Source organism: Montipora foliosa, chromosome 11, assembly GCF_036669935.1.
Source record: "Montipora foliosa isolate CH-2021 chromosome 11, ASM3666993v2, whole genome shotgun sequence".
Taxonomy (NCBI): domain Eukaryota; kingdom Metazoa; phylum Cnidaria; class Anthozoa; order Scleractinia; family Acroporidae; genus Montipora; species Montipora foliosa.
Window position 1 is genome coordinate 26,468,595 of NC_090879.1, and position 23,383 is coordinate 26,491,977.

General features: G+C 38.6%; 2 protein-coding genes across 2 annotated transcripts in view; one reads left to right on the forward strand and one right to left on the reverse strand.

Annotated features, from left to right (window-relative positions):
• Positions 1-1,164: 1,164 nt before the first annotated feature.
• On the reverse strand, positions 1,165-21,301 carry LOC137975298 (protein DEK-like). The gene is made up of 17 exons (XM_068822393.1): positions 21,173-21,301; positions 20,959-21,061; positions 19,010-19,125; positions 18,883-18,916; positions 15,680-15,756; positions 14,082-14,135; positions 13,951-13,991; positions 12,803-12,866; positions 11,466-11,522; positions 10,754-10,817; positions 9,632-9,660; positions 9,052-9,144; positions 7,850-8,084; positions 7,056-7,129; positions 4,036-4,119; positions 3,310-3,378; positions 1,165-2,821 (listed from the first exon to the last, which is right to left on the reverse strand). The coding sequence occupies exons 1-17, from the start codon at positions 21,299-21,301 to the stop codon at positions 2,810-2,812; spliced, it is 1,335 nt and encodes a 444-aa protein (XP_068678494.1). The 3' UTR covers positions 1,165-2,809.
• Positions 21,302-22,984: 1,683 nt separating this feature from the next.
• LOC137977851 (uncharacterized) overlaps positions 22,985-23,383 on the forward strand; it is a 92,937-nt gene continuing 92,538 nt past the window's right edge. Inside the window, exon 1 of the mRNA XM_068825198.1 lies at positions 22,985-23,333. Coding sequence (XP_068681299.1) covers positions 23,117-23,333 — 217 coding nt within the window. The 5' untranslated portion in view covers positions 22,985-23,116. The remainder of the gene's footprint in view (positions 23,334-23,383) is intronic.

The window sequence follows — 23,383 nt, forward strand, 5'->3', positions numbered from 1 at the left end:
GAAACATTTAATATAGTTTTTTTACTTAATATCATCAATAGTGATATGAGGGTTTTATCCGGGTGACGAGATAAACATTTTGTTACCAGACTCTAGGTGTTGAAGATCATTTGTCAGCAGTGAAAAATAAATTAGTGTCGTCAGCAAAGCTCCGCACAGAGAGTTTATCAGTACAGTTTGGTAGATTATTTACATAAACAAGAACTAAAAGTGGGCCTGAAGTAAAATCTTGTGGTATTCCACATGGAATATTTGAATTCATACTCTGATTTAGTATGCGATTATGTAAGTAACATTCAAACCATCTATGCGGAAGTCCACGAATGGCATAGCAATTCAGTTTAGAAAGTAGAACAATATGATTACATGTATCAAAGGCCTTTGATAAATCAATGAATACATCATAGGTAACTTCTTTAAAACACAGCTAGTTATATTTATTCCCCAGAGCCTCGAGATGATGCCTTTTGTTTAGGACTGAATTTTAATATATCCAAAGTGGGCTATTCCCTTTTCAAGCTTTCAAATTATTATGTAGATCAAAACGGCGACAAAAATACGCTATTTTACTAATATTTTCTAGCCAGTTAAACTTATTGATGTACTTTTTATATTTCAACACTTTTGCTGTGTCAGTAGCCAAAAGGTGTGTTTTGTACATAAGAGTACTTCGTTTTAGTTTATTGAAGAATACCTTAAATTTTCCAGGGCTTAACAGAGAGCAAGGGGGCAAAGTACAGACCCTTGAGGGACACTATCTCTTCTTTATTCGATACGGTTGAACCAATTTGAGTCGATTGACTCCTTTTCGACAAGCACGAGTCAATGGGGCCCAGTGGCGAAAAGCTGTCGTATGCCCCACCCTCCGAATTCCTCTATGAAATAGGAAAAGTTCAATGTTTTGTGAAATGTTATGGAATGATTGCCCTCAAAAGCTTTTTGTTTTTGCAAATTTTCAGTGCTTTGTATGCTTCCAGGGTTGATTGAAAAATGATTCGCATTTACCAAAGGCCATAACGCATCTTTGTGCTTAAAGCCGTATTCACACATCTGGAACCTGAGATCGAATGGCGACGCCAGAGTCCAACATCACAAGAACAATGAGCACCACGTTTAGGGGCACACTGGTGAAACTGACAGGCAACCACAGGGTACAAAATATCACTCAGTATTAGAACTTTTATTAAATTAAAACGAAACAAAAAAAGGTTGGCTACCTCCTACACGAACGCTGTCTGCGAATAAAATGATGACTGCAATGTAAAGAAAATATCTCGACTGAATAATTTATACCAGTAAAATTAACTGCCAATTATGTACTTCCTATCACAACATGATTGTCCTCCAATCAAACGCTCAAATCGTAACAGATTCAGTGCTCAGCGAAACAGAAATCAAACTTGATAATATATTACTACTTGTCTTGCCTTCGCCTTTGACTGGAAGAAAATACAGTAAAAAATTCTTGGAAGGAAATCAGTTCTTCAGTATAGAAACGAACTCAGAGTAATCATAAAAATTAATTACTCTAACACGTAATTAGAAACTGTTCTAGAGCATTCAAAGAGCAAACCAGGACCATTAGTACTGAAAAGCTAAAAAAAAAAACCAAGAAAAAGGGAAACAAATTTAAAAGATGTTTCTTAAATCCTGCCACTTGAAGATAAGTCTTAATCTATATGCACACTCTTCCAGCACAAAAGAATGAGCATGTGATGCGTAAATGACCAACTAACTTATAAATGTTACACTGCGTTGCAGTAATTTCTTGGAACTTTCTCAAAACTGTTTCAGATACTACCAACATGAGTCAGAGCTACTTGTATAACTTTCGTATTGGGTGCAATAATCCTAGATTGGCTTTTTTGTAAGTTGGAAACAGGGTAGCAATCAAGGCAAAAATATTAGATTTAGTTTTGAAGTCTGATAATGGGTGTCCAATCTTTATGCAATAGCTTGCCATGCTACAAAGATACACAGAACTCCTGCTCCTTAATGTCACTTAATCAAGCGATGTGGTAGTAACATGTACAGTCGATTGCAGTACTTGAAATTGTTCAAGAACTTTCTTGCATCGGATACCAAAACTTGTCACGCAGTGTAAGAATTTATTTTCCAAGTCCGTAAATTACTGAACAGGAAACGCTGTAGACGAGTACAACTAACCAGTCATATTGTGTATCTGGTTATTTGTATAGGTGCAGAACCAATCACATTTTTTCGCCGTCCGCATCAAACACGAACTGCCACACTTTCCCGAAAGAAGTTCTTTCTCCGTAGATTCTGTTTTCGAAACAAGTTGGATAATAAATCGTTTATGTTTTGGTGTGTAGTATCAAGGTGCATTTGTACTCATTCTTGGCATTTTGAATCACTCAACGGGCCCCCAAAAATACTGGAGAGCCTGTACAAATACTCCACGATATAACACACAAGAACATCTAATTAGATAAAATAATGTATTTGATAAGTTACACGAAGATAATTTGGTAGCAGTATCAATTATTATCACTTATTACTTAACAGAAATACATTCAGTGTGATATTTTTAAAAACCTATAGAGTGTCTTGTTAAAATAATGTGCCTAAAACTGGATCTAAAAAATGACTTCTATGTAACTTACACTTTACAAAAACTACACTAACAGAGGTTCACTCCTTTAAAACATATTATAAATCGTCAAGTTGGTGGACAATAAAATGAGTGAGAAAAAGAGAGAGAAGGAGAGAGAGGGAGAGTTTAAAAAACAAAGCGGATTGAGGAAATGTTGAAACGTCTTGACTTCATGACCAGTTGTTTGGTTGGTGTTCAAGCTATCACCTGCAGAAGAGAAAAGAAACACTCGAGACATGGGAATAGCAGCACAGAGGAATAGGTGTATACGTGTGTAAAAAAAGGAGATCGGGAAGGACACGCAAGGTTCTGAATCTAGCAAGGATTCACGTGAGTGAGCTGGGAGCAACAGTTCGGTCAAATGGAAAGGGACGTTTTGGTACTGTACAACTGGTTGGGTCAGTCAAAAGAGAACCACCTTCAAGGGACCTCCAGACTATAATATTGCTGCTGGATGGAAAGTGACCCAAGTTTCTAGGCTCTAAAATGAGGTGGATTGGGACACCTAAAACAATAATCTGCATAGAGTACATGTCCCCCTTCAATCTTATCGACACTTCATTGTGATGAAGGGGGAAGGGGGCGGGGGCATGCTACTCTCATGTGGGTGTCATCTGTCCATCATCAATGACGAAAAAGTTGTGGTCTCTGCAACTCAATATCGTTGTGATCATTTTCACGAGGGAACTGGTTACCTTCCTAACAGTTTCTTTGATAAAATCCTTCCTAGGTGTAAGGTCATGATCTGGGAACATGTCATAAACCTAAAGATGGACAAAGAAGAAGAGCAGGAAATATATATGGTATTCACCAGCCGGGAGGTCCGTATAGGGAAAAACTATCCGAGATCTCGAGTACGGCCTGAGGTCGCAGGCCGAGTACCGTACTCGGGACCGAGGGCACAGTTTTTCCCTATACGGACCGGCCTATGCCGGTGAATAAGGTTTTTATTTATTTCTAAATTCTAGTAGAGGGTAGGAGAAACTAGGAGGAAAAACCGGGAAAGTCATAATTTTATTTTATACATTGTCTTATCAACGAAAGTACAATAAAATGAATGAGGATTTTTTTTTTAACATTTTGTGCAGTTTTGCTTTCAACAGTCAACGAAGTTGGACAAATTAAACTTTGCTCATTCAATTCGCAGCTTTGCACTTCACTTTTAGTGTCCTCGGTTACCGTGACTGTGGTCGAGAACTGGGAAAAATTCTGCCCGCTCCCGCAACCAATCAAATTGCAGGATTCTCAGGGTACCGCCAGCTCACGATCAAAGAAATATATAAAGATAATTAAGCTATAAAAAATATCTTTGTTATTAAGCTGCTTTTAAACCAGCTTAGTGGATGAGGCACTGACCATTTTCTTTCGACCCATGTACGTCTTAACCATGCCTAAAACCAATAGATTTGGATTCTACTTGCCTGTTTGCAAACACTCTTCATCGTGACTTTTTCAAGGTCTGCACCATCTAAAAGATCCTGCACTATTTTCTCAAGGTCACTATTCTGCAGTTTAAGCACAACACAAAAAGCACTGAAGAGTCATCAAAACTCCCAATATTCTAAACACGAGTCTTGGCAATAATTTGGAAAAATGACCGTGACGTGAGAGGCATCGGTATATTCTCGATTTCCGTCACAAACTGCATTGATTTCCTGTTTTCAAAGAACGTTTGCATTGCAAAGCAGCTTGTGACATAAAATCGAGAATAGACCCATGCCTCTAACATCACAGTCGTCCAAATCACTGCTCGTTTTGATAACTTTAAGCGTCTAGCCAGGCAGATAAAAAGCGACATTTTGAGGTAAGAATGTTAAAGCTACAATTGTAGCCTCCCACGCTGACATTCTTTTGGGCTTTGTCACGCTTTCCTCTCCCAGGAACGTCTGCTGAAACGAAAATTCACTTCCCTTCAACGGCTGTTTGCCCAGTATTTAAAGACACCAATCAGCATTGACCAATTGTGTTGTGCTTAGCCAATCACATGCTACGAAAGAATGCCATACACAACACGAATTTACCCAAAACTGGAAAACGGCCTCTGATTGGTCCGTAATCCAAGAACGGAAGTGGTTTTTCGTTTCAGCAGATATTTGTGGGAGAGGAACGCGTGACGAATCCCTGAGAACGTATGCGTGGGAGGCTATGGTATAACATGTTTGCTTTTGGTACAGTAGTTAGAATATTATTGTAGACGAAAAATATTTGAGTTTACCGTAGGTGCACTTTAATCGCAGGTCACAAGAGGATGAAAAATACAGAGTGATTGATAAGCATTCCACTGACTGTCTCGTCAGTGTGACAGTAGCGAGGTGGTGGACTGTGGCACGAGCAGGGGTGGCACGGGCAGGGGGGTTACCACGCCTGCCATCCTATTGTTGTGGACGTGCACATCCAGCAGGACTCTCTAAGGAATCTAACCCCAAGGTTACCTTGCTCACCAATTTAAGATCGTTTCAAACCACAGCAAGGTTTTCAGTAAGAGTGCAAGTAGGTGAGAAGCACAGCATATGTGGGCTTCTAGAGAGATCCAGGGGCATGCTTCTCTGGAAATAGTAACGGTAAATTCACGTAAAATAGCTATCTTGTTTTGCCGGCTGCCACCTCTTATTAAAGGACGGTGCCTACTATTGTTATTGCGCATTCGTTCTGCGCATCTCGAGATACTCGGATTTTCGGATTTTCAATGGCTGGTGCTTACTAATAATACAGGGATATTCTTGTGCGGTTCAAAACTATGTGGAGAAAGCAGAACCTAGCCAGTGGTATTCAAAACGAAAATTGGGGGTAACCACGCATTTTTCAGAGATAATCAAGCTTCAATTTGGAAAAGAACGCCATACATTGCTTTGTATTTTAAAGCTCTTTACGAATATTGTTGATTAATTATCTTCGAAAAATGCGTGGTTGCCCCCAATTTTCTTTTTGAATTTCAATCACACTTGTTAACAGGGTTGTATATAAGAGCCGGCAGCCGGCGAAGTTCGCCGGCTTCTCTGTCAGGTTTCGCCGGCTACTTTCATTGTTTGAAGAGTCAAGACATGTAGAGTAGATGATGTTTATGAGGTCTAAACTACTTGGGCTCAATACAAATAAAAATTTGCAGTGCCTATCTTTTCTGAAAACGCATAAAAGACTTCTGACTCAAGGGCAGTTTAAAAACGTTATGCTTGAGACTTTCGTTTTGAAAAAATCTTGCTGCGGTGGCGGGAAAGTAGGAACAATATGATTTGTTGTCCGCCATATTGGATTTCGATATCTTTAAACAGCCACCGATTGTATCTTACCGGAAGGAAAAATCACTCAAGGACGTTTTAGTCCGCGCAAAACTTCCTTTAATCACGCCGCAATCATAAAAAAACTTATAAACAAAGAAACACTTTCAAAAGGTTTGTTCTCAATCCAGAAGGAAATTTACATATGATGTTCTGCTAGCAACACGCTCAGCCTGCGTTCACGCATCTCTTACCAAAACTCAACTGAGGAACAAAACTAGCCCCTGATCATTCACTAACCGCTCCTTCGTTTTCACTTCGAACCTTTCAGTTGATCATTTATAGCGAACGTAGAAGCTGAGGACTCGTAGACTTTATTTAAACACTTGAACGTAACGCTCCTCGGAGTTAAATCCTACTTGCCCGCGTAAGTGCTCGTCCTCTCGAGGGCATCTCTACGCTTCAACATGACAACGGATCTTTATCCCACGTCACTCTTGATCAACTCTCACTGCTTTACGGAACTCCTAAACTCTTCGGAAAAAAATACTACATCACTCTTAAACCGCTCGAGTGATTTTCAATTTTCGAAATTACTGCAACCAAGTTCCGCAAGCAAATTTTCCCGCTAATTACACAATGGAAATAGGATCGAAACATCCTTTACGCCATTGGCCAATTAGTATCCTCCAATCAGCTTCTTTATTTAACAACCAATCAGAAGCCTTTGCTGGTCTAGTCCTTCATAGTATGTGCCATGTTTACAAGTTGTCAGTGGCAATATTTGCCGGGCTCGTTAGCTCCAGCAAAACCACCAAAAAGATACAAAAAATATCACTCAACTTTTTGTTTATAGGGTTGTATTATTGAAATGTCGCTTCGTCTTTACATGGTTTTCATAGTATAATTGCAGCTTGATTCATTCCTCTAATGTCTGAGTTTCATGGCCCAAAATGCCAGGAAATGCATTTTACGGCATTCAGTTTTCAAAAATTTTCCGGGGGAGCATGCCACCAGACCCCCTTAAAAGCGATGGGCTCCGGACCCACAACCGTCTACTTTGCAAAAAACTCCGGCTACTTAAAACCTTAAAGAAAACCCTGGTTAAGATCTGCTTTTCCCGCATAGTCAGTAAACCGCGCAAAAATACCTTTGAATTAGTAGGCACTGTCCTTAAAAGCTTGATCCAGAGCCTTTTTTCCTTAAAAATGACAACCATTTCTTACCGTTGGTGCATCTTTCTTTGCCTTCTTGGCCAGTGGTTCCTCATCGGATGAATCATCTTCGGGAGCTGGTTTTCCTAAATTAACGAAGAAAGGATCATTGGAGAAGCCAGGTAAAAGCTCATGCCATTTTTTGAGAAACACGAAAAAACTGCAGCAAAAATGCTTAAAACCGTTGAGTATTGTTTTAAAGATCTTTGGCTTTCCCTACATGTATGAGTGAGTGAGTGAGTGAGTGAGTGAGCGAGCGAATGAATAAATGAATGAATGAACAACTTTATTAACATGTCTCAATTAACATTTCTCATCTTCTAGCCGGCCACCCGTAGCCCACTGATCGGAAACACCTAAGATCCTTGAAGAACAATTCTCAATGAAATAGGCCATTTCCGAGTTCATGTCTGCCTCCTCTTCAAAGCGAGTCTAAGTGCGAAGTTTTTGTGATGGTAATTAGTTCTACTTTAAATATGAATGGAAACTAATTTTCATAACAAAAACTTCGCACTTAGACTCGCTTTGAAGAGGAGGCAGACATGAACTCGGAAATGGCCTATTCCATTGTGCATGATATCAGAATTTTGTAGACTTCAAGTCTATTTAGCCTTAACATTTTCAACATGTGTTAAGAATCTCGAGCTCCTCAAAGTTTCTTTACTATTCAAGAAAAGCACCCTGAACACTGTGCCGCACAACCACCACTTGTGTCACGTTTTTCATCATGACAAGCCATTCTTCTGGGGTTCTTTCATTAATAACATACATGTACATGCAGCAAGACAAGTCTTAATGACACAAACCTTTTTTAGGGGTCTTCTTTGCAGATGTTTTTTTCAGTGGTGTTATCTTAACAGCTACAGGTTCCTTCTTTTTGGAAGCTTTTGTCTTGTCATCCGTTTTCTTAACCTTTGACTTCGCTTTACTCTTGTCCTTTTCTTTTGTTTTTTCTTTCACGGCCTTTGTTTCTTTTCCTTTCTTTGGTGATGGTTCTGTCTTTTTTGGTGTCGTTACTGTCTTCTTTATCTTCTTTGGCGGCTAAGAAAGAAAAAAACCAATCACATCAGTTGCTTCTATGGGCATCCTTTGAAAATCTACAGGGACCCTTTTAACGTTGTGGATGTACTTGCATTCGCTTCAATGGAGTATACCTCTTGTTGAATAATATATTGACTACACAGCGTTGTACTTCCAAGTAATTGTTTTGGGGCAAAATCCAGAGTACATATTAATTTGTCCATGGCATTGATCTCTTGGCCAATCATGAAGTCTATGAGGGCAGGAAAGAAAACAGGTCCAGTTTCCAGGCTAAGCAATACATGAAGGCAACTTTCATGATAGCATCATTTGACTACAACTACCAGAATTCAGTTTGTTTTCTTTTCCAAATTCAATTTTGTATTCTCGGCAGGGTAGAGATAGCAATAGCTCTAAGTAGCATGAGATAAGCAAAACGTAAAGGATTCCAGTACTTGCATGATGCAAATGTCCTATTTCTGCATTTGAGAAAGTGAAAATACAAGGATACTGGACTGGTGGCCATGTACATTGTACAATTTATTGGCCTCCGTAGTCATTTGGTTATCAACCTTCCATTGTTCTTTTCTTTACCCCAGCTGGAAAATGGCACAGACACAGACTTAAAGTTACTATGGACTGCTGTTACTGGCTGAGGCAAACTGCATTTCCATTAAGCATGTAAGAGGTATTACGTGTATTTTAAGAACTTGGGAAAGTGAAAAAAGTCATTTGTCCAAATGGATAGTGCATTTTGTTTTTTGTTTTTTTTTTCCTTCCCTGCTTGTTCAGTGAGATATATTTATGTGTACATCCATACCCCCTCACATGTGCCTGCTTCAAAGCCCTACATGTACTACCAACATTCACAGAGTAAAGTCCTCTGACACAAGTGTAAAAGCTCACTAATTTCTGCTAGTTTACACATGCAATACTCTTTCCTTCGAGGATTAATGTTCCAATGATCATTAAAATGCATGCATCTTACTTCTTCTTCCTCTATTTCTTTTTCATCATCATCGTCATCGTCATCATCGTCATCATCTTCATCTCTTTCTTCTTCTTCTTCTTCACTTACGACCTTAAATGTTAAATGTTATTAAAAGTTTAGTTACGAGCAACAGTTTACATGTACATGTATAACATGTACTTAGAGCAAGGCTGCTGCCTAAGAAAATCTTCCGGCAGACCTTCGGGCTTCTAACATTAAAAGTTAGTAGCCCGAGTCATTTTTTCAAGAGCCCTGAATTAATTAATTCCAGCTGGGATTAAATTTATGAGAAAGTGAGGATGAATCAAGTAAGGCGCCCGTTCAAGCTACTTGTTCAGAAATTTGGTCGCCTGCGCACGCAGGCGAGCAGGCGACCGTTAGGCAGCAGCCTTGCACAGTACCAAACAAAAGAAAGTTACCATCCTTACAATGAGACACCATTGCATAGCATGCATTGCAATGTTCAAGAATTTGCAAGTAAAGTGGCTTGATACTATAGCATGATAATTATTAGAAAAGGTTCATTTTCGAATAGTGCAGCACCTTTGTAAATAAATTGCAACAGATAGAACTCTACCTTTGTTGACTTTTTACTTTTGGACGTATCTGCATAAACAAGAAAAACATTTTTATTAAGACAGAATACTCCTCAAGTAACAATAATTATGATGTCAAGTGGATAATCTAAGAACAAACACTATGGGAAGAGTTTCCAAAATGTGATCAGGCATTTCTTGTCATCAGACTTGTCTTTGAATGCAATAACACATACACCAAAATTATGGCAATGAACAACAAAATGCCAGATGCATCTACATAATTATGCATGACATTGTTTGTGCACATTCAGTTGGCAATTTACATCTTAGTTGTTCCCTATCAACAAGCAGGGTGAGACGAAAATGAAAAGATGAGGTTGCCCTTCGGGCAAGCTGTTACTTGAGGTTACTAGCCCAAAGGTCTGACGAGCTAGCCCGAAATTAAATTGTTTATTAATTATGCAAAATACAAGTAATGATACCAAGCATAGATATAAACTAATTCTTCGTAGTATTTTGATTCTTGAATGTGATTTTCGTTTTGACTTCAATCTCAAATTAAACAATGTAACAGAGACGACCAGTTTTTACACCTGACCACTAGAAGTTGCAGTTACAACTTACATCAAGATTTTGTGGACGAGAATTCCAAATACAGTCATGTGATCTAATCTTTATTCAACTAATTATTCAAGTGAAAGAAAACAAAGCGGGCCGCGCACCGGCGGTCACACTCCTTGCGATTTCAATTAGTGTTGCAAGAAACTTTCACAACTTATTAACGTTCGTCCACATCTAGCTTAATAGAAAATCAGGAGGATACCTAAACTTCACAGTTATTTTTGTGAATGTCATGAACCTTGCTACACACGTTTTGGTGTAAAAGCTCAATTTATCATCAGAAAAGAGGAACCAACTATGCTTGCCCGTCGGGCAAGCTACGATAAGAAAACGCTAGCCCGACAAGTCATTCCACTAGCCCCGGGCTATCGGACAGCACTTTCGTCACGCCCTGAACAAGCAACACTGAGTTCAAAGTCGAACTCTTCTTTTCAGCTTTGTTTCTTGCACCAACCTGTTACAACTCTCTTTATTCCACAAACATTGCATCAATGACACTGTGACAGTAGTAATTACTGCCATATAAATATTATTCAAACCTTTTTTACTTGATCTTTTCCTTTTTTTACTTTCACTTTTCTTTGCCTTTGGTTGAGGAGCAGGCTGAAATGGCATTAATTAACACATTAGTTTTTATTGTTGCAAAAAGCAAAATTCGGAGTTAGAATCAGAGGAAATTTGGGCTGTTTACAGTCCCTTATTTTCCCATTATTTTGGTCAAGATTGCAGGCCAAGGCAAACTGATCCCATCTTTGTTTGCAATAGTGTGCATACCCTGGGGAAAATAGGTAGGCAGCAAAAAAGGGAGGGAGATTGGAAAAGCATAATTTCATATCTCATTGAGGATTCCCTTTGCACTAACAAATGCAACAATTTGTTGATTGGTCCATTTCCACTATACACTTTAAATTGGAGTAGAATTAACTGCTATGTCCCTTGAACAAAAGCCACTGACGAGATCTTACAGTCTTCCAATTTTTCATCCTCACTCCCTACTCATTTGGTAGATTTGCATGAAGAAAGATGGAAGTATTTCACACATTGTAGTCACAAAATCTTGACCACCTAATGAGAAAATCGAGGTCGGTGAACAGCCTAATAAGAGAATACCACATTTATAAGCAGTGTGCATCACACATTGTATAAAAAACTTAACATGCAAGTAATTTCAAGCAGTCATATTATGGTTGCTTTAAAAAGAGGGCCACTGGGGAAAATTTGCACAAAACTCAGGAGCTTTTTGATACTCACTCTGCCAGAAGACTTTGGTGACATAAGAAAATCCATAACTTTTTCCTGAAGATCACTCTAAAAAGATTATGAAAATTTGTACATGTATAAATGTGTAGGTAAAACAAGAACTTGCCAACAAACTTTTCTTTTGGCTAAACCTAATTGATAAAAGTAATGTGTGCCCAAAGGCTATGCAATGTCCTACTGTACAGGACAAGACAGCACTTAAGACACTCTCTTTTAACACCTATTGTGAATCTTACATGTAGGTATTGTGTTCTTCCAGTGTCAAATTGTTTTCACCTTGTAATTTTACTTTCACTACTTAATACATATTTCAACACCTTAACAACTTGTAACTTCAAATTGTTTTTAATTTGTAAATTTCTGTTCATTACTTTATACTTCAACCTGTTAAATAATTAAATTTTCATAATAATTTAATTCTCCGTCGCCAACTTGAAAGTCAACGAAAGCTGGATGTTTTACTTGGGGAGGCCTAGTTTATATAAGCTTAGTGGTTTCTTTAATTATTTTCTTTTCTATCTTCTTGTTGTACATGTATCTTAATTTCTATTTTATGGGACAAAAATAATAATAATAATAATATATAAATAAATAAATAAACAGTATGTAGCTCCTGGAGATAAGCCAATCATTGAACTTTGCCAAAAGAACAACCTGTTCTGGCAAACGTTGTTCTATATGTAACTTGGGACCCCATCTTGGAATCAAGTAAGGCCTGGCTTTGACCACTAGCTGAACTTTTAATTGTACAGTGCAATACATGCACATTAGAATAACAAACATTTAATGCAATGCAACACAAGCAATGACCCATTACTTTCTGTGCACTCACAGTTTTGGAACTTCCACTGGCCACAAATGCCAGAAACAGATTAAAGATGAAGCCCTAATACTGTTTGCTTTGTTTCTTGCATTCTCTATTTGCTTACATGTACAAATGTAATATCAGATTCACTCTTACAATACTGATTACATGCAGGTAATCAATGATTTGACTCCTTACTAAGGGTTTGATTGACCGTATTCCGGAATAGGAATAAATGGAATACAAGTCAAACATCCTTCGTTTTTACGGAGATTCACATTAAAATTGTCAAACATCTGCTAAAATGCTATTTCAAACATGTTTTTGTTATCCTTGCTGCTTCGAAACGCACCAAGCATACCGTTTAAATCATCATGCCACATATTCCTATTCTGGAATAGGGTCAATCGAACGCCCCCTAAATTAGCCCCTGAAAAGCCTTTTATCCACAAGAAACTTCACCTCTAGTCAAATATTGGTTTTTAAGTAGTTTGCCTCATACAGTAACACTTATAAAACATACCCGTTTTCCTTTTTTCTCTAGGTCAAAAATCTCACACAGCCTTTTTAAACCATCATTAGTAAACCTGGGAAAGAAAGAGAAAAACTCAAGCATGACTTAACAACGTTTGTCGCAAGTGGAGTACAGGTACACTAGCACAGCGTGAATGTCGGCCAGCAACCCAACCCCTCCTGCATGGAACCACCTACATGCCCGGCAGTATGATCCACAACCGAGCCACAAGCCCCTGCACCCAATAGGAGAGGTAGGAAGAGAGACAGCCACAACAACAACAGTCACACTGAAAGATAATTCAGTGCCAACTACTGCTATTATGCAAGCAAGATGGGAAGAACGTTGACTGTTGCTACAAGACAAACCCTAGCAATCAAGCTGCTGATCACATGCACTGCAGATATCATAAGGATGACTGTTGGGACTGAGGACACAGGGATCAATGCAATGCAAATGCAATGCTAAAAATAACACCAATACAATGCTAAAAGACCCTCTTAACCGCAATGTTCACACAATCCAATACAACACTAATGTAACATCAATGTAACATAACTTAGTTATGCAATAATTGCATTTAACTAGACTAAAAGGCAAATTAAGTTAGAATCAAGAAAATACATGTGCTGATCACTCAAATTGCCCCTGTGAGTGCCTGGAAGCAAGACTGCCTAGCAACTTTGAAGGAATTCTTGGTGGTTGCATTCCCATTTACTTTCTTGTTGGATATGAGAACATGCCATTATACCTGTAGTACTTAAGTGTTCTTTCCCTCCTCTGTTTTAATAGGTTGCTACAGTATATTGTACTGATTAATTATGAGAAGTAGTGCCTTTGGTGGTGACGTCTTGTGTGGTTCCCATGGATACATGTGTAAGGTACCTCATTCCTCCTAACTAATCACATTGCAGCCCTACCAAACATTTTCTGGTTCTCCGCCAACTACACTGGTCAGTTGTTTGTTGCTCTATCAACCCTTTGTTGTTTCTGTACTCTGCTCAAAGAACCAGCTGCTTCCTGGAAGTGAGACTTGACAGATTTTCATCTGCCTAACCCCAGACAATTTTACTCATCAACTGGTGAGGGTCAATGGGTTAAGTATTCTGGAGAAGATTAATTTAAAAATCAGAAAAAGATAAATGCAAAGTATTCACCTTTCCACATTGAATTTTTTTGCTTCATATTCTTTTGAATCCTGTTTAATTAAAAAGAAATATTTTAAGGCTTAATCCAATGATTTGCAGAGACATTAGAGGCAGAAAATTACTGAAATGTCAGGACTCACCTTCTCAAAACCAAAACCATTAAATTTTCTAATATTCTTTTTAATCTCAGGTGCCTAAAGAAAGACAAGTAAAAAAAAAAAAGATGAAGCTACTTTCTTCCCACTGAGCTTTTCAATGGAAACATACCATGTAATATGCTAGATTTAGCCAAGCCTAAAGGTGGAGCTCCCAGGTTACATGTATTTGTTCTTACAATAAGTTAACATGGCTTGAGCTTGTGATGCAATCGAAACCCAGTACCAAGAGTTGTAGCTAAGAAAATTGCATGCCAGGTGGCCCTCTCCTGTTGGGGGGTCTCCCTGGGAAATTCGGAATTTGATTTGGTGCACCCTGGTGCAATCTGAGGCCTCTTTGATACAAAAAGCAACAATGTGTACTGGAGACCTGGTTAAGACATCTTGTTCACAATCTTTAGCAACGCCTTGATTATGGGGCTACCTAGCCTCGCAAATACAAAATTATGGCAAAGGAAGAACAGAAAGAGAATACGGTAAACAAATGCTCAAAACAATATTTCATTTGAATAGGTTTACTTCTCATAGAGCGACCAAAACTTGAGGTAGTGGAAATTATTAGATTCAAATCTTTTCAGTTCATCAAGATGTTTGATATCAAATGATAGTAAGTGATTCACCTAAGAATCGTTCGTTTCCCTTTTCATATGGAACAGCTGTACGGAACGATCGCCAGCCAAAATCCAGCCAGCGATCGCCTCAGACTCAGACGGCAGCCAGAGGCTAACGACAACCCTGAGTACCTGGTCAGCAGATAACTTTTTTTGACAGGTGACAACTGACCATAATATGGATGTCCAATATCAAAGATGAACACTGTAAACTAGCTGGAGTATGGTCACCTCAATGAGCTCTAACACATTGTGCTCTGTGCACGCAAGAAGGTGCATGGAGCTCTGTTAAGAATTTTCATCACATACGGGGGAAAATTACTGAATGCTGATTGGCTGAGACAGGGGACCTTTTGGTAACCAAGAGGGCATGATTACTTGATCCTGATTGGTCAAAAGTTGATTATCCAGAGCAAGTGAAGTTACAAGAGAATCTTTTTCTGGATTCCGACACTGATGAAACTGCTTTTTTTTTCACATATAAAATACATTTTAGGCACTATTCTGTTGACAGCAACGATTTATTGAATTGAACTTTAACCAAATGAAAGCAAATTACGTTGATTGTCATTTGTTGCAGAAGTAGTGAACGGGCTTCTCTCAATAATTGTGCCCTTTATGTGATAAACATGTAATTGCAATGTGCCCTTGTGCAATTAAGGAGTCAATGGGTTCAGAACTACAAGTTCACAGAATTCGATGAAATTAGAGTTGGACAAACAAAAAGAATGGTAGTCCAATTAAAGTAGTTGTTATTTTTTAATATTTTAGTACTTAGTACTATGTAAGGCTGGATTATATACTTTGTATCGTACTTGTTGCATATCAGGCGATTAGACCTTGATTTTTAGTTGCCCTGGCATGTTATAAGCCCTAAACGGTGACCTGGCCAGACAACATTACTTGTCAACTGGGGGTGTTGTGGGTACCTGAGGAATGAATTGGTTAAACTGCTTTTCATGTTAAACTTACCCGTCCCTCTCTGCCAAATAAAAGCTTATGGAGTGGCTTGAGTTCCACAGCAGTTGATTTACCCAGCTCATAATTCGCTGATAAAAGAGGAGGAAAACTTTGCTAAGATATGTCTCAATTCCACTTTTCCAGCAATGCATTGATGTAAATAGTACACATTTGGTTGTACTTGGCATTCTGTCTCTATCAAGTATGTCACATAGGAAAACATACACTGTACATGTACTCTAACGTTTTTACCACTAAACGGACAAAACTAACGGCTAACTAATGGAATGTTAACGAATAGCTAACGGCTTGGTAACACACATTTAACAGACAGCTGATGGCCTGTCCTAACTTTTTTGGTAAAACAAGTTGGAACAGTTTAACGCTTCACTCAGTTCGACTTATAGGTGGTTCAGTAGGATTAATTTAAAGCTTTAGCTTTGTGTGTTAGATGATGGTTTCAAGGCAATAGATGGTTACCAAAGATAACTTTGATAATTTTAGTTACGACATTAAGTTTGAGACGCTGATGGGTATTAAAAGCACAATAGACAAAAAAAACCACTTGTTTGCAAAACAGCACACTAAACTTCAAACCAATATAGTGGTTAACAAAGCCAAGCACACAGTTTTGATTTTCACCTTACTGGATATTGTTCAGCTTTCTTGAATAATCCATGAACGACCCAGTGAGGATGAAAATTTATAATTTGAGAAGTGTTGCACCAAGAGAGCAAAAGCTTGCAAAGCTGTTGAACGGGCTTGTCTTCTTCGTTAAGTTTATTTGTGTGTGAGTGAGCCATTCGTGTCATCAATGGTTTGAAATTGTTTTCCATCAAGAGGTATATGCTGCGTTTTCATCAAAGAATGATAATTTTATTTTGAAAACAATCACAGTGCTCGATAATGGATGAAGACAGCCGCAAAACATGTCACATCATTGGCAACCACACATGATTTTCGCATCGTTCCCCAAAGTTGAAAAAAAAATTGTGTTTTTGGGAATCGCAAAATTAACTGCGGTGCATTCCTCTTTGAAAAGCAAAGAAACTAAACAGCTCTTTATATGTGTTAGAATCATTTGTTCTCCAGCAGTTATAGGAATCTTTCTGGGACACTTCTCCAAAACTGGGTTTATTTTATTGAATGTGGTGGAAATTGAATGCACTGCGGGAGAGATATCAACCTAATTCATGACAGCATGTTCACAGAACTGATATTTGGGAAATCAATCTAATTATCAGTATCACGAATTTGAAAGGCGGAGATGCACATTCTACATCACTTTTTTCCATTTTCTGTGATTTGCGTGCGTGTACTATTACACTGATTTATTTACTGGTAACAGGAATCTGCTAAAAACCCGTTACGTAGCGCATGACCAAAATCTTCCCCGGAATTGTAAAATTGCTTTTTAACAACCATTTCACACATATCGCATGCTTTGAACTGCTAAATAATTATTTGTTTTAATCAATGTGTATTCTTGCGTCAATAGGCCATTTTACAGTTGTTTGCCCAGTGAGCTAGCCTATGAATGACTGAGAGGTTGCCAGTGACCTTGTACTGATACAGACCTCACTGCTTTTACCATGTAAATTGTGTTGTTGTAATTGTAATTGGTCCACATTAACATTACAAAAGCACAAAGGTTTGGATCAAAACAGGGTCACCGGCAGCCTCGCTTCCATTCTTAGGCCAGGTAACCTAGCTACAACTGTAAAATGGTCTATTCTCTTACAGACAAAGCATTATGAATGGCTTGGCTCTCTTTTGCCAGATGTTTGTGCAAACGTAAAATTGACAAAACGTCGCACTTCTTCACTCGCAAACATGGGAAATAAGTTCTGTCTGGCAACACAAATCCTAAAGTGATTTTACCTTGAATGAGTGAAAAGGCTGCTATTTTGAACCTAGTAAAGGAAACATTAACTGTTCTATTGGTTACATTAATGCTACTAACGGTTTTCTTGAAACCTCTAACAGATTTCTAATGGACTTCTGACAGATTGCTAACCGATAACTAATGGCTAACTGACGTCTGACTAATGGATGATTAACAACTGCCTCGCAAAGTGGAGGTTGGGTGCCTGAGACATCCAGGAGCTTCCACTATTGGCAGCCAGCTCCCAGGTGGAGACCGTTCCCATGGCTGGCAAATCCAGGCAACCCAGCCATGAGCCCCCACGCAGAGGGAGAAAGCAGGCACCCGTCACACTGATAAAAAAGTGGAAAGAAAGGGAGGGACAGGGGAGGGGAGACATCCTCCAAGGAGTCCCCACGCTCAGGAAAACACTAACGCTCAGAAAAAGCTGATTAAAACGCCAACAAAACTTCTACAATGTCCTATGGACCAAGAACACAAAGAATCCTGGCACATGCCCATATCTAACAAACCGCTGATCGCAAAGGTAAAACCTGTACTCCTAGTTGTCGACTCTGTTAAATTGTATTTAACTGCATTTAACGCTTATGGCATTTTAATGGATAAGCGTTAGTGTATTTATAATTCTGAATATTAACTTTGATACAACTCTAAGTTTCATTGAATAGACAGTGTGTGCCAAACACACTGCAATTTTGTAACAAGATAAAATATTTGGCATATTTTAGTCACAAACTTGTCACGCTGTATTGTGTTACTAGCGGTTTGACAAAGCAAAATATGACAGGGTTCGTCATCCTTTAAACTCTTCAAATTCCATGACTTTTTCCATGACCTTTTCTAGCTTTCCATCACCTTAAGTTTAGCTGTCATGTAGGAAAATTTTAAAAACTATCCCTACTTTAGGATATTTTCTAACATGTAACTCAATTCAAATTTGAATAAACTAATGACCTCTGTCTGCCAAACTTCCTATTCATTGATTGAAACTTGTCTTGTATTTCATTTTATACTTGCTTTGATGACTGCAATGATTAACCTACCATTTATAATTACAATTTTCTATGACTTTCCACGACCGACCATAAAATTCCATGGCTTTGGAGGCCTGGAAAATGAAATTCTTAAATTCCATGACTTTCCAGGTTTTCCACGACCCGTATGACCCTGTACCAACCTGCAATACTTGTGATTAAAAAAACTGCTGAAAATCTTATTCTTAACGCACTTACATGTACAGTACTTATTCACTTACTACTTAGCTTTACTTTAGGAGTGGAGATAAATTTTACTAGCGAGAACATGACATTACACATAATAAACTACTTACTTCTCTCCATGGATCCTAGGGTTTCGCCTTTTCCCTACACATTCAAAACAGGCAAGTTGAATTTTATTCAAATAAACAATAAAAGACTTGTGTCAGCTGCAATAATTTTGAAGTCCATTATGCTTACCTCAAAGACAAGAGGTTTAGGGACAGTCATGCTCTGAGGAGGCGTTTGACTAGCTAGGAAAGTAGGTGTTTTTCTCTCTCTTTTCCCTTCAATCACAACAGGCTTGTCATATAGTCCTGATACCACAAAACAAAACAAAGAAACAAAAAAACACTAAGTCAATAATACTGGAGGGTCCATGTCGCAAAAAAGCAATGGAAGATGGGAGCAATCTCCTAAACATTAAGGTTACCATGGCAACCAAGCCACAACCTACCTAAAGACAACACAACAATATCAGTATGTGGAATCAATACTTATCCCAAACTAAGAGGGGAGAGAGGGAAATTGAAATAACCAAAGCAAGAAAATCCCCAAAGAACATGCCAGCAACACAATAAACCTCCAATAAGCCTTTCTTAAGTGCAATGGTCTGACAGTGGCACTTGATCTCAGCCAAAAGGCAGAGAGGTGATTGCCTTTTGTAGACGCCATATGCATCGTAATGCCTTTTTTCAATTGGAATACTCATTTAATGAAATGTTGATAAATAAACCATCTGACGAGACACAAATCTTTTAATGGAAATTGTATGAACACGCATGCATTTCGACTTGACAGCAACCCAGCTACATGCAATGTTTCTGTATTTTGACTTGTGTATTTTAGAAATCTATAGCTAAGCAACTTGAAATAGTCGGAATTCATCTTATCAGTGGTGATGACCGAAGGGAATGTATCAGTCGGGTGTCACAATTCCTCCTGTGGAAAGCAACTAAGTCGACACATCGCAACTCCGACTTGTTGGCAGTGCGAATTGCGACATCTGTTTCCTAGAAAACACACCAGTACGCAGCTTCCTGATGTTGTGTTACGTAGTATCAATCATATTGGATGGAGATACAATGGGGCTGCAATGATACATTTTCTCATGACACGATACATAATTATCTCGATACAGGTGCCACGATATGATACATATCTCGATATATCATTACATAAATAATTATGTACAATGGGAAGACATTTTGCAGCAAACAGCGTGTTTTGTCCGTGGGCATGCAAGACAGTGTCAACTGACAATTGACACAATGTACGCATCTTGAAAAATGTGTCAGATCGAAAGCTATACGAAACAAGAATGGAACTACAAAAGGGTTTATTTTTGCGAACAGCATTTTATAGTAGAAATATGACTGGTTCTCATTCTGGAATTACAATGCAATAATTATTGTTGCAGTATGGGTGTTTTAGAATCTTTTTTTGTCAATGACATATAAAATCTGATGTTATTCTACACGGTGAATCTTAAGCTTTGTAAATCTTCAGCCACAGGTGATATTTATTTATATTTATTTGTCATTTGTCCAAATGTCAAAAAATTATTAGACAAAATATTGTTTTTGTCGATGGGCCAGAATTATGCAGGGGATTGGGACCAGCATAAAAAAATGGACAAATACTGGAATGAAAAATACTGGTAACTTATCACAACACTTTAAATTTGGTGTTACAAATTATAAATTTGCAGGAGACTTGATGAAAATTGACCCTGTGGATGAGTACAATCTTGAGAGGGCAATTAATTTGTAACTGACGTTTCGACAACTCAAACGGAAGTCACCTTCACTGTTAGGTGTGTGTGTGTTGCCAGTAGATCACAGAAGTCTCCATCTGGTCTGTGAGGTAAGGAGAGACGCCATGAACGTGAACTAGGACTAAAAAGTTTTTCACTGAAAAATCGGCAAATGCTACAATTCACGATCAGAAATTAGGTCTGCAGTATAAATCAAAGATAGTAGGCCTTTGTGTGCCACAAAAATGCAAATATCAATGATCAAGAATTTGAATATAATAACGGTTATGTTTACCGAGAATAGCGTCCAAAATAGTAAGAAATTATGCTAGCAAAGAACCAGTTTAAGCCTCCGTGCAAAGCAAAAGAAGCCGAGTAATCGAACTAAAACTACCTTCATGCTCTTCATCGTCGCTAGACTCGTCATCTCCATCCTTTCCACCATTCTTTTTATCTTGCTTCGAATTATCGACTTCTGCATTGTCTTTCTTCGCGTCCTAAAATAACATGGAACAAAGCCGGTAATTCATCATCTGAGGCTCGAAATCTGAAATTTAAGGACTGCTTAACGCTTCGTACAAAAATATTTAAGGCGGGATTCGTTTAACCTTAGTGACTTTCGCCTCTGATGTGACATCTTCCACTTCTGCGTTGTCGGCCATGATGGCTTCTAACAGGCATGTGCTTTGCGCGGGAAAGTGCAAAAGAGAGTCGATAACTGTCAGCCTCAATTTCATGCGACCGCTGAGTTTGTTGTTACATGTAGAAGGCTCAAGCAAATTAAGCGGGTTTGAAGGGTACGTTTCAACCCATCTCTAGAGAAATGTACGACTTCTGGTGGACGAACAAAAGAAGCTAATGTTCGTCCACCAGCATGGCGGCGCTGACTTACAATGCTTTGCTTTGACAGATATTGTTAGTTCAATACTGAAATCCAGTTAGGTTACAATTAACACCATCTGACCATATCTTCTGGTAGACTTGAGTGAGGGTTACTCGAGCAGTCCCGACGACTATAAAATCTTGACTGTGATCATAGAAGACCATAGAATCCCTCAAAGTGTATGGATCCTCTTTAGCTACAGCTATCAAAAACAAAAAAAGAGAAAGACTGATTGAAAGGTGAAGAAACGCACTACCTTTCTTCATTGTCAATTATTTTTGCAAAGACAAAAATGAATTTGAATTTTAAAAGTTTTATGGATAAGAAATAATAAACCTTCAACAGACCATTTTACAGTTGTGGCTAAGTTACCAGGCCTAGCAATGGAAGCGAGGCTGCCGGTGACCCTGTTTTGATACAAACCTTCATGCTTTTGTAATGTTAATATGGACTAATTAGCGTTACAACAACACAATTTACATGATAAAAGCAGTGAGGTCTGTATCAATGCAAGGTCACCGGCAGCCTCGCAGCCATTCATAGGCTTGGTCGCTGAGCAAACAACTGTAAAATGGCCTATTGTCTTCCAACCATGGTGGTGCAAAGTTGCAATTGCACGGTATGGGGCATTGCAAGAAAACGGAAGGCAGCGCGCGCACCTCGTTCCCAGGAAGACGAGGTCTATCCATTTTGATCCACGCGGAAGTAGGCCGAGAAAGGAAAAAAGGGGAGGAGGAGGAAAGGGAGGGTGAAAAGAAACAGCAAATGTGGATTTTCCAGACCTTTGCAGTTAGAAGAACGGCGAGTGGCTACGCGTGACTAAGGGTTTTTTTTTTCCATGATATACAGTAGTGGTTTTTTGCGAAAAAAAACTAGCTACAAACGCCCGCTGGGTATTAAAGAAGTCACTCACAAAAACGTGCGGCTTCTAGTAGGGTTTTACTCAGGGTTTTAATGTCACTAATTGTTGAAATATTTCGAAGCATTTGCAAATAGATTCGAAAGTAGTCTCAGTTACCTTCACCATATCTTTTTCAGTCCCGTTAAATTGGGTCGATTCTTTTATAACTTCCATATTTCAATTCATTATTTCATGTCTTAAGCTGGCGTCGAAACTGTGTTCGAAATTATCCAAATATTTAGATTAGAAAAAGAAACCAGGATAAAAATTATAGTCAAAACTGTTAATCTTTCCCTAGATTGTTCTGTTAGGAGTGGTTCGTTTTAACTTATTCATACCTTTCAACACTTACTTAGTGTCCGTCCATCCATCATGAAGTTCACACAATCGTCAAGGGAGAAATCAAGCATACGTATACGTCTTCAAAGTGGAAATAGTATGCTACGAGCGAAACTAACCAGGAAACCCCAAACAGGGCGCTTTATGTTATGGAGTTTTTCTGTAAAAACTTTCATTTTAAAAATTCCCCGTAAAGGTGTAGCGAATCACCGGAAGTTGAGCCAGAAAGCGGAAGTTCTCATCTAACACGAATGCTTTCATCACAGTGAAAAGGTGAAGGTCGTTTATACTCGGTAGAGATCCTCAACAAAAACAAGTGTTAGCATATATTTTGACCTGAGAAGCCAAAGAATACCAACCGACGTGCTCCATTCTCAGTTAGAATCTTACCGAAGACCATATGAGTCAGTAGACGTTAATTGCAAGTGAATGTCTCTGCGTCGAAGTCCAATGGAACAATTTGTATTCACGTGCTTGATAATGCTTTGGCTCTTCAGCACTACGACAGTAAACTCACTGCTTTCCTTGGGTCCTCCAACTTTTCAAATCGAAAAGACGGTCAATTTAAAAGCCATTGTGTCGTGTGGAAAAGAAATGTTCCGAGATCAGCAAGAGTCGAGGTGCGCGGGGCTGTTTGAGAACAAAGGTACGAAGTTTTCTTTGTTTCAGCAAAATTTTTGTCGCAATCATGATAAC

What these genes read in the sequence shown, in the direction of transcription:
- LOC137975298 (XM_068822393.1), bottom strand. Translation starts at nt 21,301, where the DNA reads ATGAAATTGAGGCTGACAGTTATCGACTCTCTTTTGCACTTTCCCGCG. An exon ending in TATTTGGCAGAGAGGGACGG is followed by an intron (nt 14,136 to 15,679) that starts GTAAGTTTAACA and finishes GTCTTTCTTTAG; the next exon opens with GCACCTGAGATTAAAAAGAA. An exon ending in AAAAAATTCAATGTGGAAAG is followed by an intron (nt 12,867 to 13,950) that starts GTGAATACTTTG and finishes TTTCTTTCCCAG; the next exon opens with GTTTACTAATGATGGTTTAA.